The sequence below is a fragment of the Ammodytes marinus genome (genome assembly GCF_949987685.1).
Source record: "Ammodytes marinus genome assembly, chromosome: 6".
Lineage (NCBI taxonomy): Eukaryota > Metazoa > Chordata > Actinopteri > Uranoscopiformes > Ammodytidae > Ammodytes > Ammodytes marinus.
Window position 1 is genome coordinate 24579240 of NC_137235.1, and position 15047 is coordinate 24594286.

The 15047-nt window shown below is 40.9% G+C and overlaps 1 protein-coding gene across 1 annotated transcript; it reads right to left on the bottom strand.

The window, feature by feature from the left end:
* Positions 1-328: 328 nt before the first annotated feature.
* On the bottom strand, positions 329-14758 carry pi4k2b (phosphatidylinositol 4-kinase type 2 beta). Its single transcript, XM_080030149.1, has 11 exons — positions 14220-14758; positions 9109-9257; positions 8494-8574; positions 8248-8367; positions 7239-7370; positions 6370-6523; positions 4682-4770; positions 3919-4021; positions 3281-3414; positions 3081-3140; positions 329-1698 (listed from the first exon to the last, which is right to left on the bottom strand). Exons 1-11 carry the CDS (start codon positions 14569-14571, stop codon positions 1525-1527), a joined length of 1548 nt encoding a protein of 515 aa, XP_079886275.1. The 5' UTR covers positions 14572-14758; the 3' UTR covers positions 329-1524.
* Between the last annotated feature and the right edge of the window lie 289 nt (positions 14759-15047).

Here is a 15047-nt window from a genome sequence, read left to right on the forward strand (position 1 = left end):
CTGCCGGTCTGTGATTAAAAGCTCACTTAAGATTGAACAATTACTGTTGATTACCATCACCGGTTAATCCTTAAGTCTACTGGTTGAATGGCCCTGTCACACGAGTATGGAAACTGTGACACCCAAGTCATCTTAGCCCTATTGGGAACAGCTCTGTCAACATTGTTTAAGGACATTAATTAATGAGGTGACAGGTGAGTAACTGTACACAGCAGTAATACTGTATGTAACATATTGCTATAATTTCATCTTAATTTATGCCATTACTATCACTTTTTTTGTTCAGTGAAACTATCACACAAATCTAATCAAAACAAAGACTCAAATTTCCCAAATTTTATTTTTCTTCTGTTAAATATACAACTTTTCTCATACAATCATTGAGTTGGAATAGAAATTTCAAGATGCATACATATAGGAAAACACAACGGCATCGAGCAAGTGTGAAATATCCTCCTCAGATTTTCTTTCGCCTCTTCAAATAATGAATTGCAAAAGGGAGGTTCCATCCCCCATGCCACAGCAGAAAGCTGCTTGCCAGCAATTAAATACATGTCAACCAACAAATACATTCATTCAATTGTAACGAGAAAATGTCTTTGTTTTTGACGCTAATCACGCGCGTTGAAATGTTTAGGAGTAACAATCTGTGTAGAAAACCGTAAACAGATTACATTCAAGCAATGTGTGTATAACTAGTCCTCCCTCCTCCAAATGTCATATTCAAGTTTCAACAATATCCTTCCCTTGAGGCCTTTAAATATACTTCCCCCTCCCCCCCAAACAGATTTTGGCAGTAGTGAGAGTTGAAGACACTGGGTTGCTGTTTGTCCAACAGATGAGGTTAAAGTTAAGAACTAACACTGGGTAAAGAGTGGTGTGACCCAGTTGTGTAGCACTAGTCAAACACTTCCAGCAGTGTGAGTGAAGTGCACATCTATATTTTAATAAGTAACCCTGCAAGGCAAAGCGCATATTGTATCCCAGACCGGGAAAAAGCGATGTCCCACATTTTGAAAAAAAAAAAAAAAAAATCCCTTTCTGGAGAGTTCTGTGAAAGCAGTCCTTTAAGATCCCCAAACACTACAGACCACAGATCTGTTAGCTTGTGGTTTGTAAGTGCTTGTTCTTTGGCCATTCGCCCCACTAAGAAAACTTGCAAGAGACTTCAGTAGGTACTTAAGGTGGGTAAAAAAAAATCTAAATAAAAAAGTTTCTGCTTCCTTACAATAGACAACCTCTATGGAAAGGCCCATTATCCAATCAATTCACCATGGTAACCACCAACAGCCCCCAAGGTCTCTAAGAGACACTGGTATCTATCCCGCTTGCTTGCTTCTCTACACAAAGTAATGACTGGCCCTAAAGCCCCATATTTCTTCTTTCTTAACTTCACTACCATTTATTTTCTTGCCTTGGAAATACGAGCAGCAGTCTTCGGTGAAATACTCCTCAGGAAAAAAACAAAAATAGATGTTTCAGAAGTGTCTCCATCGTGAGCTCTCTCCCTCCTCACCCATCTGACTACCAGGAGGAGAAGAAGGGCCGCTTGCAGTGGAAGGTCTGTGTGAAGGCGTTGCCCAGGGTGACCACGCGGCCATGTCCACCTGATCGGCTGCGCTCCACTATGACCCGGGGCATCTGCACCAGCTGGATGGGGCTCTTCCCGTCCTTCAGGGCCTGGGTCAGGTTCAACACCTGGGGGACGGCCATTTTTAAAAAGAGATGTGAGAAACCCTGCGTTCCAAATCTCATACTATTTATTTTTTTCTATTCTACATACTACATCTGACCATAAAAAGAATATAGTTAAGATGCAGTAGACATCCGGGTATTTCTAGCCATACTAAATATGGCCACAAGAATCCGGACATCCTAAATCTTTTTTTTCTACCATACTAAATAGTAGATAGTATCAAATATCCCATGAATTTTAAATCTCAGAACTATAAATATGGTTTAAATGCAGAAAAAAGGTCCAATGTTAAATGTGAAATATCTGGGTATCTGTCTGGACGAAAAACTAACTTTAAAAACCTCACATCTCTGAATTATCTGCAACACTGAAAGGGTAAAAAAAATAAAAATCTATAGAAACAGGACGTTTTTTATTTTTAATAATAGATTGTATAACATTTATTTTTTATCAGTATTGGACTATGCAGATGTGATGTACAGTACATGCATGTTGCTGCACAACCCCTCGAGCCCCTGGAGGCTTTGTACCACAGTTCTCTCAGGTTTATTACATGCGATAGTTACAAGACCCATCATTGTTCCTTGTATGAGAAGGTAGACGTAGGGAACAACACAGTCTTGTTTTTATTTACAAGCCTCCATTTTACTTATCATCCCTTTAAAAAGTTAGAATAGTGGGACACCACACTTGTGCTGACTGATTTGGGTAAAACTGTATTCAGATCTTTTTTAAGACATTTTACTGCATTGCAAAAATGTACTTATGTATAAACAGGGTACCATTGTAAATGAGAGCCTCACTCACAATAGTTTTTTCCCCCCGCCTCAATGAAGGTTATCTATCCATCCATCTATCTATTGGTTGCATTTGAGTGTGTCTGGGAGGTTGAGCACCTTGCAGCATGGATTATAAAAGTATAATCTAATCTGTTAAAAAGGGAATTCAATTAAACAATCAATAATTTTTTGTATGTATGTAATGTAAAACACTGGGCTGGGCACAGTATATTATGATTACAACAGGAGAAAAACTTCTTATGTGAAAGTTATGCAACTGTCTGCTGTCGTCCACTTTTATCATTATGCCATCAATACAGTCAGAAAGAGGCAAGAGAACAGCAGGGGTAGAGGTGAGGAGCGAACAGAAAGACAGGAAATGTGAGACAGGGAAGTAAACAGGGGTGGAGGGAGATAATCAGGTAAAGAAGGGTGGTGACGAGTGTACAGAGCAAACAATGAAAGTGACTGAAAGTAGGGCACGGAAAAGAGAAAAGAGAGAGGTGGTGGTGTATAAAAGGAAAGAACCGGAAATACCAAAATAGAGGACACAATGGAGAAAGAGAAAGGGCAGAGAGAGAAAGGAAATATATAGAAAAACTCACCTGTCCTCTCATAACAGACATCTGTCTCTCAAATATGGTTTGGTCAAAGCCTTTGTCCGTCTGATGAGAGAGAAAAACCCAGAGCTCTTGTTAGCAGGCGTCATTATGTGTCATTATCATTACATTCAAAAGTTCCCATGACTGCATCTATTTGAATCTGTATAGTAAAAGATGTGACGTTAAGCGTCGACTGCTTGTACCTTGAACATCTCATAGAGGTCCTCACAGAGGTCCTGGATGAAGTTCATGTCGGAGATGCGGGACAGCACCAGCTCTCTGGTCTCCTGGGAGAAGGGCACCTTGGACTGGGGCAGCCACGCCCAGTGGAACGGGTCTGATGGAAAGGACACCTCCACATGAGCTCTCACAACAACTACCTGCCACCACAGTCACAGCTGTGCTCTTTCACAGTCATCTCTCAATGGTACTACTTTATTTTCCTCCACACTTTATAGCTTCATGATGGGTGTGTTTACTGGTTGTAACTGGATTTTTACTGTTCTTATTCATTTGAACTTAAAAAGAAATACCTTGTTCAATTTGCCGTTTCTTCCTCTTTCTAGTCTTACTGCTAATCTAATCTAAGCTAATGTACAGGCATGAGAGTGGTATCGATCTCCTTGTCTTGTTTCAGCAAAACAGCAAATAAATACATTACGAAGTACACACATTGTCAAACTATTCCTTTACTGAGAATCATTTTTGCAGGCCTGATTAAGAACAGACATCGACTCAAAGAACAGAAAGAAACTGTTTAGTAACTAGGTGTTGACTGAGACAGCAAGTACTGTAGCAAAGACAGAACATGACAGATAAGAGGTGAAAGAGACCAACATACAGGCTCTCCATTCGTCTGGGTGTTTAAAGGGGAAGGCCAGGCCGTTGTCGATGGCCGCTATCTTGCTGCAGGAGTCTGAAGTACTCTCTGGCCATTCTGAATCCTACAGTGAAACAGGAGAAAATGATGAGAGAAGTCACCACCACTGAGTGATGAATGAGCACACACGCTAGTTATTGATCCCTGTCCAAAAGGCCCTGATTAATTGGACAGAGAGATGACAAGCTTTGCTCATTTATCAATACATAGCAAACAATGATTGATGATTCTCAGTCAGGGTCAGATAGTGCTCCTGTTGCTTTAACCAGCAAAGTACTGGGACTCTGGTTTGTTCTAGACCTGTAGTATCCGAGCTTTTGTCCGTCTATGTGGGCCTCTGTGTGTGAATGACTGACAGAGCATGGGTGTGTGTGTGTTCTTGTAGAGGCCTCCTTGTTAGGGCTAGTTTTAGCTTTCAACAATTTTTTAGTGAGTTAGTGAGCGAGTGAGTGAGTGAGTGAGTGAGTGAGTGAGTGAGTGAGTGAGTGAGTGAGTGAGTGAGTGAGTGAGTGAGTGAGTGAGTGAGTGAGTGAGTGAGTGAGTGAGTGAGTGAGTGAGTGAGTGAGTGAGTGCTCATACAGGCATCCTTGTCAGGACCAGTGTTAGCTTTTAACCTTTTGTGTGTGCGTGTTTTAACATGAGAAGTCCCCTACTTTGAAATTGTATCAACATTCCGGCAGTTTAATAAGGGTGACAATTTGCTCTTTGATCCATCTGAACACACCTTAAGTATTTCTTGGTCCGACCTCCCCTTTTGGCCCTCTCCTCCTCCTGGCTTCTCATACTTGATCAACCAGTTGTCGTTGCCTCGGTCTGCGGAGGGAGGCAAAATGAAAATAAAGGAGTGTAGTGTGAGAAGAAGACATTTTAACACGTATGTTGTTTAGTCGGGACAAAGGGCCGTGGCTGTTATGATGAGGGAAAAGTCAATGCGACGCGCTAATGAACTTGTAAACATGCAGACAAGCAACTAGGATGTGCAAGACAACACTGGTGACGATGGCCGTCAATGACTCATGTTTTAAAGTAATCTCTCTTAAGTCATTTGATGAATAGCATTTTTACCATTATCATTATACAGTAGTACATGTAGGAAAATGGATTTAAATTAGGCCTGTCAAAATTAACGCGTTAATGATTAATTTCTGGAATTATCGGCATACATTTTTTTAACGCATGCGCAGAATGATCCGCCCCCTGCATCCCACCGGCTCTGTACTACAATCACGCTAAGTTGTGGCTGACCCAGGTTCAGTAGCTGCGCTCAGCCAAACATAGCAGCACGTTAGCCCATGCCGTGTTTTAAACTGCTAACGGTCACGTCTGTGTCGGGGGCATATATAGTATAAAAACAACTGCCACGGGTGACAGTTGATGTCGAAGCAACAGGAGGAGAAACATTGTCCGCTCTGTTCAGAGCCCGCGAGGACACAAACGTCTGCAGTTTTCAGAGGTGTGTGTGAGTAGACAACATAACGTCGGCTTCCTGGCACACATGAACAGTCCCCTAGAACGTGGTCGTGGGTACACACACACACACACACACACACACACACACACACACACACACACACACACACACACACACACACACACACACACACACACACACACACACACACACACTAATCAAGTTGTATTTAAGAATGCACAACCTAAAGAAGCCTATCCTATATTTGCCCAAAGACATAATAAAGAGACGGACCAATTGAATTATGGTTTGGTAGGTAGGCCTATATATTTTAGTTTGATTTAAATTTATTTTCAGTATTAAAACCATTTGGATTTTCAATTAATAAACATAGTAATTTTAAATGTACATATCCACCTTCTGTCCTTTATCTTTCCGTTCATCCAACAATATACAGAGAAAATTCGAATTTTTCGGGCGTATTTCGAATGGTAAAATTAATCGTGATTAATCCACAGAATCCTGTGATTAATCTGATTAAAAATGTTAATCGTTTGACAGCCCTAATTTAAATATGTTGGTCGATGGACTGTTTTGCAATGCTGCCTTTAAGGCGAGACACTTCAGGGGAATATGGTAGCATTTGTAATCATGAAACTCTGCCATATGATTCCTTACATTAAAAAAAATATTTTTGATTAACAATTTTCATGAATGTTTGAATAAAATATTATGTACAAATGTAAAAACGCATTTTTGAAATGCTTAAAGATAAAGATCATTAATCACAAATTTTACAACTTATGAACAAATCCTTCTGTAATACTTTCCAGAATAGTGCTAAGAAATATTATGGACGGTTTAATTGATGTAAGTGCTGTAGAAGTTGAGCTTTTTGGTTCTGAGTATTAAAACAAAACTTATTTTGAAATATGCAAAAATATTTTTGCCTGCCATGTCTCCAATAAACAGTTAAAATGTCAACACAGAGGCAGCCGCACCTGTGTTCCTGATAACGTAGTCCAACACTACCAGCCGCTCAAACTGGGTCTGCAGCTGCTTCCTGATGTTCTCCGGCAGAGGCTCTGCCTCAAAGCGCCGCAGCCAGTAGTCTGCTTCACGGTAACCCTCCACAAACAGCTGAAATGAGCCCACCTGGAAACACACACACACAACAAGAAACACATCACATAACATAACAGTTTGTTCATATGGTAATGATGTGGTGTGGTGCCATGATGCAACAGGTCTAAATGTCAGCAGAGCGTTAACAGTTGAAATCTGAGGCAAACTTCCTCATACTGCTTCCTCAACACGTCATTTTTAGCCGTCTTTTCACAACAGCTGTACAACTAGAAATCATCAATGGGTCAACAACAGGGAGCAGCACAATACATTGTCATAGGTGTTTTTATGTAAATGGTCAAATTGGGACCGTGTGTGAATTGATTACACTATGAGAACGATATGGATTCCCAATCACTGTTTGATAGACCCATAGAAATGATAGAGGCAGAAATGAGGGCACTCAAGGTGTAGTGAGCGCCCGCCCATAGAGGCTCAGTCCTCAGAAGTAGAAGATCACAGGTTTAAATCCGGCCTGTGGTCTTTATTTGCATGTCATTTCTCTCTCTCTCTCCAAAACTATCCAATAAAAGCATGAAATACCAAGAAATAAACTTAACAAAAAGAAAAAAGCAGAGATGACGTTTATGCTTCCTCTGACCCGTTTAATTGAATAAACACTCTGATAACACAGAATAAAATGTAAAGTTAAGCTGAAGGGGTGTACCACACAGGAATGAACACGAGAAGAGTTTCCAGCCCAAGTGATTTCTCATACATGACAGCTAGGAGTTGTTCTCTGTACCTTTGGTGGCAGGCCCACTCTGTGGAAGCGTCGTCCCACCTTGGGAACTTTCTCTAAGGCGTATTTCTTCCCTCTGGATTTGGCTCTGTCGATGGCGTTGTAGTGGAAGGTTTCACTAGCCAGAAACACCACCTGATAGAAAGGAAGCAGCTCATTTAACACTGCTTTAGTTTTACCTTGTGAATACTGCTGCATAGTTTATCCTACTGCTATACAGCGATAACAATCACATCTACTTCTATATCTTGATGAAAGCCTTTCCTGGTTTCAAGTTATAAGTAGTATAGTTATATAAGTGTTGTGTATTCACTTAGGATTTTCTTTGTGAATGCCATAACAACTAAAACTCCTTTCACTTTCTTTAGTTCAGATACACACCCTTATCCAACGAGGCATGCAGCCGCTCGAGGTTGTTTTATTTCCCCTTACGCAAACAATCAAATCAGCTCAAAATTCAGTAACATACAGAGCAATGCTTGAATGGAACGTACTCCCAAATAATATTTATATAATATATTGAAAAATATTCCCTTCATAGAAACGTAAGTAGCCAATATTAATTATTTGTATTGTGCCGGTTATATGGGCTATTTTGTTTTCACTTATCCTTTAGATATAGATTCATTTAAGAGTTTTGTAATGTCTGTTTTTTATTTATGTTTGAGTCAAACATATTTTTGTTACTGTAAATGTGATGTATTGCGTGTAATGTCTAATGTTTGTGTATTTTGATTAATGTAATTATGTTAATTGTATTGTCACAAAGAAAACTGAAGGAACCCAGGACAAATAGCTTCTAGCTTATGCTCAAGCTAATTTGGATGCAACCAAACAAACAACCAACATACTTCCAGGTTTGTTCAGGTGTTGACTGAATATTCTATTTGAATATTGAATTTAGTGGAGTTCATTATTTAGTCTGATTTCAGGTGAACTGTGATGGCCTGTGGCAGATTCTAAATCTTTCACTTGTAATATAATCACACATGCACTCAGAGACCCTCCCTACCTTTGTTTTGGGCACCACTCCCAGGCCTAGCTTGGTATCGACCAGTGACGCTGCAGCCTCTGAGAGGTAACCCTGGTTAGGCACCAAGCAGCCTCGGCCAAAACAACACGGACAGCACAGCTAATGAGAGGGAACCAGAGGGAAAACGTGAGAAGGCATTTTTCTTTTTTAAATGTTAACCTGTTGTGACATGTTGTTCTGCTACACCAGCTGGTCTACACACAGACATTCATTGGACACGTTTACCTTGTGAAAATATTTGGTCCATTTGGGGTTCAGGTGACCGTAGGGCTCTTCTGACTTTGGTTTGAAAACACCAATGATTTTCTGTAGAAGGAAAAGAGAATGATAAACAAACAGTGTTACATCACAGACCATGGGGAAAATACAGCACACGCATGACAGAACTAACCCTTTTTGAATGTCATGGGACCTTTAAAGAACAAGACTAAAGAGCCCCGGCCAAGACACAAGCGATAAATGTTAAGTGACAGATATGCTGCTAACAAGTCACACATCAATATCCTTTGGCTCTGCGTTAAACGTGTTAATGTGATCCTAATCATGCACGCTGGCCATTTGTTATCGATGGGAGCATCGCTGGCTGCATTATTCAGCAAGTATCTTCTGGACAGTCTTCCTCCGGTTCAGTTATGTGACTTTGCTCAAGTGCAAAGAACCACCTTATTAGGGAGCTAAAGCTAAATGTCACAAACCTAGCAAGTTCAAGGTCTAAACTAGCTGGATCAATCTAAATGGGGTAGGTGAATATAATGCGGGTTTTAAACTTCAGTTAAGTTTGCAACTTCGCACTATGGCGCCTCCTCATATATCAGTGCCGTGGCTTTATTCCTCTCTTACCCCTTTTGGGTCTTTGACAAAGTAGCTCCCACTGGAACCCTGGGAAATCCTCTCTGGACAGACGCCATTCTCAATAGCTTGTTCCGCCCTTTGGATGATTTCGGCAAACACGGGATCCTCAGGGAAATGGTTGAAGTCTCCACTGTTACCTGGAGTAGGAAGGCGTTCGGGTTAATATTTAAATTCATTTTATGTGCACTCGGAATGTGCTACAGTAAATAGCATTGGCATTTCTTAAATAAATGGAACAATGATGTTGCATAATTTATGCCACTTCAAAAGGATAGCTTTACATGAATGCCCTGTGATTAACATACATAAAGTTGTGTATACTTCAGAACAAATCCTTATATATATCCATATTTCAAAATCCTCAGCATCACTGCAACACAGTTGTGGCTGACACACATTGATAACATTCCTAGTACCTAACCAACATATGATATTGGATGCTCAAACAAACAGTAAATACATTATGAATGGTTAAACTAAGCCACTTACAGTGGAGGAAATAAGTATTTGATCCCTCACCGATTTTGTAAGTTTGCCCACTTACAAAGAAAGGAGCAGTCTATCATTTTCAAGCTAGGTTTATTTTAACAGTGATAGACAGAATATCAAAAAGAATATCCAGGAAATCACATTAAAAAAATATATATATTATTTTGCATTTCATTGAGTGAAATAAGTATTTGATCCCCTACCAACCATAAAGAATTCTGGCTCCCACAGATTAGTCCTTGGGCTTTAACAAAGTATTCCTAATCTCAAGTAGTTTCCTGTATAAAACATACCAGTCTGAACTTGTTACCTGTATAAAATACACCTGTCCACAGAGTCAATAAATCAAACTCCAACCTCTCCATCATGGGCAAGACCAAAGAGCTGTCTAAGGACATCAGGGACAAGATTGTAGACCTGGGGCCTATCCGAATAGTCCAATCTCCTAACCTATAAGCCTCCTTTCCTATACCTTAACCCCTAAACGTCATCGGGGTTAAGGAGAGATGAAAGGTGCTTCCTATCGAACATAGGAAAAGACAGCACTGTTTCAAAAGAATTCGACTCCACTTTTCCTGACCGACGTCATTGCGCGACGGCGAGTATTGCTGACGTGAGTCACTAGCGTGAAACTACACTATTCTCCGAAAATGGACAACAACAAGCGCTCGTTTGATCCATGCGTTCTTTTCATATTGATTTTAATCAGGTTGTCGCCAACCGAGAGAATCACTTAGATCGGACTTGGCCAAGGGGAATATTTAAGGCCACTTGAATCCCAATTCACATGTGGAATAAAAAGAGGCTACACTTATGTTGAAATGAACTGCCCCCAGTAACTTCATTAAATGTGAAGTTGGTAATTTATTTTCTTATGGTGTAAATTATGAGCTATGAAAATAGCTATTATGATGTTGGTCTTTTATGAGTTCTTAATTATCTTTAGGGGGGAGGGAGGGTATTTTGTTTTAGCCGAGTTAAATCTTCCTCTCTTCTCCTCTCCTCTCTTCTGTTTTACCTCTCGTTCGTATTCGTGTAGAGTCGGTAAACTCCGTCGGTGGCCTGTTGCTTTAAATCTTGCCGCCGTAAAGGATTATGGGATACCACTATCTCCTTTCCTTTAGCATAGGTTGGTCCGGAGTAACCTATGCTAAAGGAGGGTTAAAGGATGAATCGAGGCTCCTTTCCTATGCCTTTCCTAAGCATTTTGAGAATTCGGATCACCTATCTGCCGAGAAAATGAAAGAAACAAAATGACCATCAATCTCCCTTGGTCTGGGGCTCCATGCAAGATCTCACCTTGTGCGGTATCAATGATCATGAGAAAGGTGATGGATCAGCCCAGATCTACACGGGAGGAGCCTGTTTATGATCCCAAAGCAGCTGGGACCACAGTCACCAAGAAAAACAATGGTAACACACTATGCCGTAATGGATTGAAATCCTGTAGTGCCCGTAGGGTCCCCCTGCTCAAGAAGGGACATGTACAAAACCGTCTGAAGTTTGCCAATGAACACCTGAACGACTCAGAGAATGCTTGGGAGAAGGTGATGTGGTCCTCCAGCACGCCAATGACCCTAAAAATACAGCAAAGGCAACAAAGGAGTGGCTCAAGAAGAAGCACATTAGGGTCATGGAGTGGCCTAGCCAGTCTCCGGACCTTAATCCAATAGATCTGTGGAGGGAACTGAAGCTCAAGCTACAGCCTCAAAACCTTAAAGATTAGGAGAGGATCTGCAAAGAGGAGTGGTCCAAATATCCTCCTGAGCTGTGTGCAAACCTGGTCATCAACTACAAGACACGTCTGACCTCTGTACTCTCCAACAAGGGTTTCTCCACCAAGTACTAAGCAATGTTTTGATAGGGGATCAAATACTTAATTCACTCAATGAAATGCAAAATAATTTATATATTTTTTTTATGTGATCTTCTGGATGTTCTTTTTGATATTCTGTCTATCACTGTTAAAATAAACCTTGCATTAAAATGATAGACCGTTCATTTCATTGCAAGTGGGCAAACTTACAAAATCAGTGAGACGAGCTAATTAAAAAGAGGACGACGCGGGCCTCCACGTACAGTCCATTCACATCCAGCTGAAAAACACCAACCTCAATAGCGCCACTATGTTTTTAAAAGGTCTGCTGGGCATGAGGTGCAACTTAAAGTAGCAAAAAGAAAAAGATTACCCAACACGTATATCTTGATTAGGAGGAATATACATGGTAAGAAGGAATCACATGGCAACAAGCATGAACAGTTCACACTATTTTGTACGTTCAAGTAATTATTGTGCATTGAACTGCAATTGGAGCAAAGATAGACATCGATAACTTGGAGATGAATGCCTCTCGTAACAACACAATGTCTCTGTGTACTGTACAACAGATTTGGCACAATATTTGATCTTCATCACTTAATTTCTAACAATAGATTCAGTGGGTTTATTCATCTGTTTTGCTTGAAGAAAGGTGTACAATAGCACTGGATTTAAGTGTTGGTAAAGTCTATGGTGAATGTCACTGTGTAGTGTGACTGCAGGAAGGAATGTCTCTGTCTCTCTCTTCCACTCTGCCCAAATCTGGAGTGAAAGTAAAATACACATACAGACCTCCTCTCTCCCAAATGTATTTCTTCTTTACCACCAACATCATAATCATCGTCCTCATGCACTGTACTGGACTACAGAGTGCTTGGCATGTCTTTCTGTGTGTGACGTGCATATGCATATTTGATGTGGGCCTCTCAGAGCCTTGGTCAGTTAATGCACCCACCAGAGCTGGCTCTCAGCTCCAGAGACCAGCTGACCTGCAGTGCACAGTGTGTGAGGTGTTGCAACACTGCACTCTAAAAAGGGTTACTGGTAGTGCGCCGTTTGGCCACACCGAAATATCTACTTTATATATTTCAGTCATTAAATAAGCTCATACACACTCAATCCATTAGTGCTTTTACATAATTCAAATGTTGTTGTGCTATGCTGTTAAGACTGTCAGTCAAGAAAGATTAAAATCATCCTAAATCATTATAATGTGAAACACTTTGTCAAATTCAGCAAATATCTTTTGGTGTCTTGTATTTCAATGGTATTCTAATGTTTTAAATGTGTCTTTAACTCCTCCCGGGAGAGGGGGTTGGGTGTTGTGTATGTATTGTATGTGTTTACTTATTCTGTTTGTCCATATGTAAAAAAAAAAAACATAAAACCACTCAAATAAAAGTAAAAAAAAATTAAATAAAAAAAAAAATAAAAAAATCAGCAAATATCTAGGCTACTCAAAAAAGTCAGGGATTTATACACAGCAGAGGCCCTGAAAATTGGCTGTGTAAACAGTCGGTATAGAGCCACACACTCATATTGTAGGGTCGTGTTCGGTGAGATATGTGTGTGGTAAAGCTTAACTGACAGAATTTGCAATGGAGATTGCCATGGCATTTTGATATCACACATGCAGCGACAGAGAGTAAAGACAGAAGCTCTTGGGAATATGTGTGACTTGTCATATTTCAATTCACTGAATAAAAACCATGTTGTAATTCTACACCTGAACACAGTTTTCCTAAGAGGAGGCCAGGAAAAGGAGGCCAGGAAATGGGACACACAGTGAACACCTGCAATTTCAGCCTGTGGCCTAGATTTCTGACCCTGATAAAACACGTCCAATAGATCCCCACAGAGAGAGAGACACCGGCAGATGAAGTGAATGTAGCAGTTAAAACAAATACTTAAAACTGACATTTCAAAGGAATAAAACGTGGGCGGTGTGAGGGGGAGTACTGTGTCAAATCCAATTAGCAGTAAAGTCAGATTATGTGCTGCTTCCATGGTAACTAGATCACCATCTAGTTATCTATCTATCTATCTATCTAAACAAAACAATACAGGGACAATACATAGATTCTCCCATTTGAGTCTCTATAGGCCTACACTATCAAGTCTCATACTAAAGGACACCTAAAAACCTGAACACGTGTATAATCTGAAAAATAAAAACACAGATGTCAATAACATGATGCAAGTGTAAGGTTGTTTACAGTGACGACATTGTACAAAGATTATTATTAACTGTACTTGTGGATGGACTTTCACATACTGTTCAGGTCACTAGGTGAAAGTGCCAGCATATCTCATCCAAACAGATGATAACATGCACCTAGGCTATTACATGATCAGCTGATTGTTAATAACACACCAACTCACGAACAGGCTATGACTGGACATGGTACACACACACACTCAAACTATGCAAACACAAGCCAGTGATAGTTTGCATAACATTCACACACAGTGGTCGGTTTTGTTATCGCCCTGGCACTTTTCCACTGTGTAGAGGTAACAACTTATTGTTATGCCATCAGTAGCCCATGTTTTAGTTCCCCAAATTAGACCGAAGGCCTTCCAGGGGCACTTGATAGGCCGCCAGGTGCGAGTACAATGGTTGAAATAAATAACCACGTTGCATACACAGTGGACTATTATCAGCCTGTGTAACATGTGTTACCTAGGACATAATGCTACCCTCATGGAACATGGGTTCCCTGCCATGCCTTTCCAGTTATCCGTCTGTACTCATTAGATCTCAAACGCATCGTTCAACACTAGCCATTACCTGGGGAGGCCAAGGCGTCCTTATCGGACGAAGAGCTGTGTCTGCTCCGCCTGCTTCGCTTCTCTCGTGAGCCCCGCGGTGACGACGAGCTTCCTGATAGGCACGGTAACAACAGCGTCTCTTCCCCGGAGCCGTCCGTCTCCAGCTCGGTCAGGACGCTTTCACAAGAGCCAGAAATACGAACGGCCGCCCCGGGGTTCGCCGAGAGCCCCAAACCTATCCCATTCCTGTCGAATAACACAGCCGGAGGGTCCAAGGCGAGAAAGTTACATTGTGAAGCTGACACCTCTGTTGCTCCTACAGCGTCCTGTATGGGCTCGCCGGTCTCTGTCGGGTCGCATTCTGACATCATTGTCGCTCAGTTTTTCTAATACAAACAATTACATGTAGCCTAACTTAAATTACATTGAATTCCCTTGAAGCGGTCAGTCTTCCATTTTAATGATCCATTCTTTCCACGAGTACGTGAACCCCCAAATTAATTGAGGGAAAGCAGCTGCTTTCGCTCACCGATACGTCCACACAATCCGTCGAGCTCGCCTGCGCCGCTTCCTTGTTGGTATATTGCGCATGCGCGCTATAAAAGACCGTCGTTGGCTGAAGTTGCCTTCAGGTGCTCGGTGTAAAGTCCGAAGCCCGGGAATGTGAAGACGTCAGCTATTCCTTTAATAAAGGCTAATATTAATAAACTGTTCTCTGACTGTTTTATTGTGCTCATACATATGCTCAATGAATGGAATAAATCTAATATCAACCTATGCTATGGCCTTTGAGTCAGTCAGTTAAGTTGAATTAGGATCACCTGTTGCTGTTTTGAAACTCTGTTTT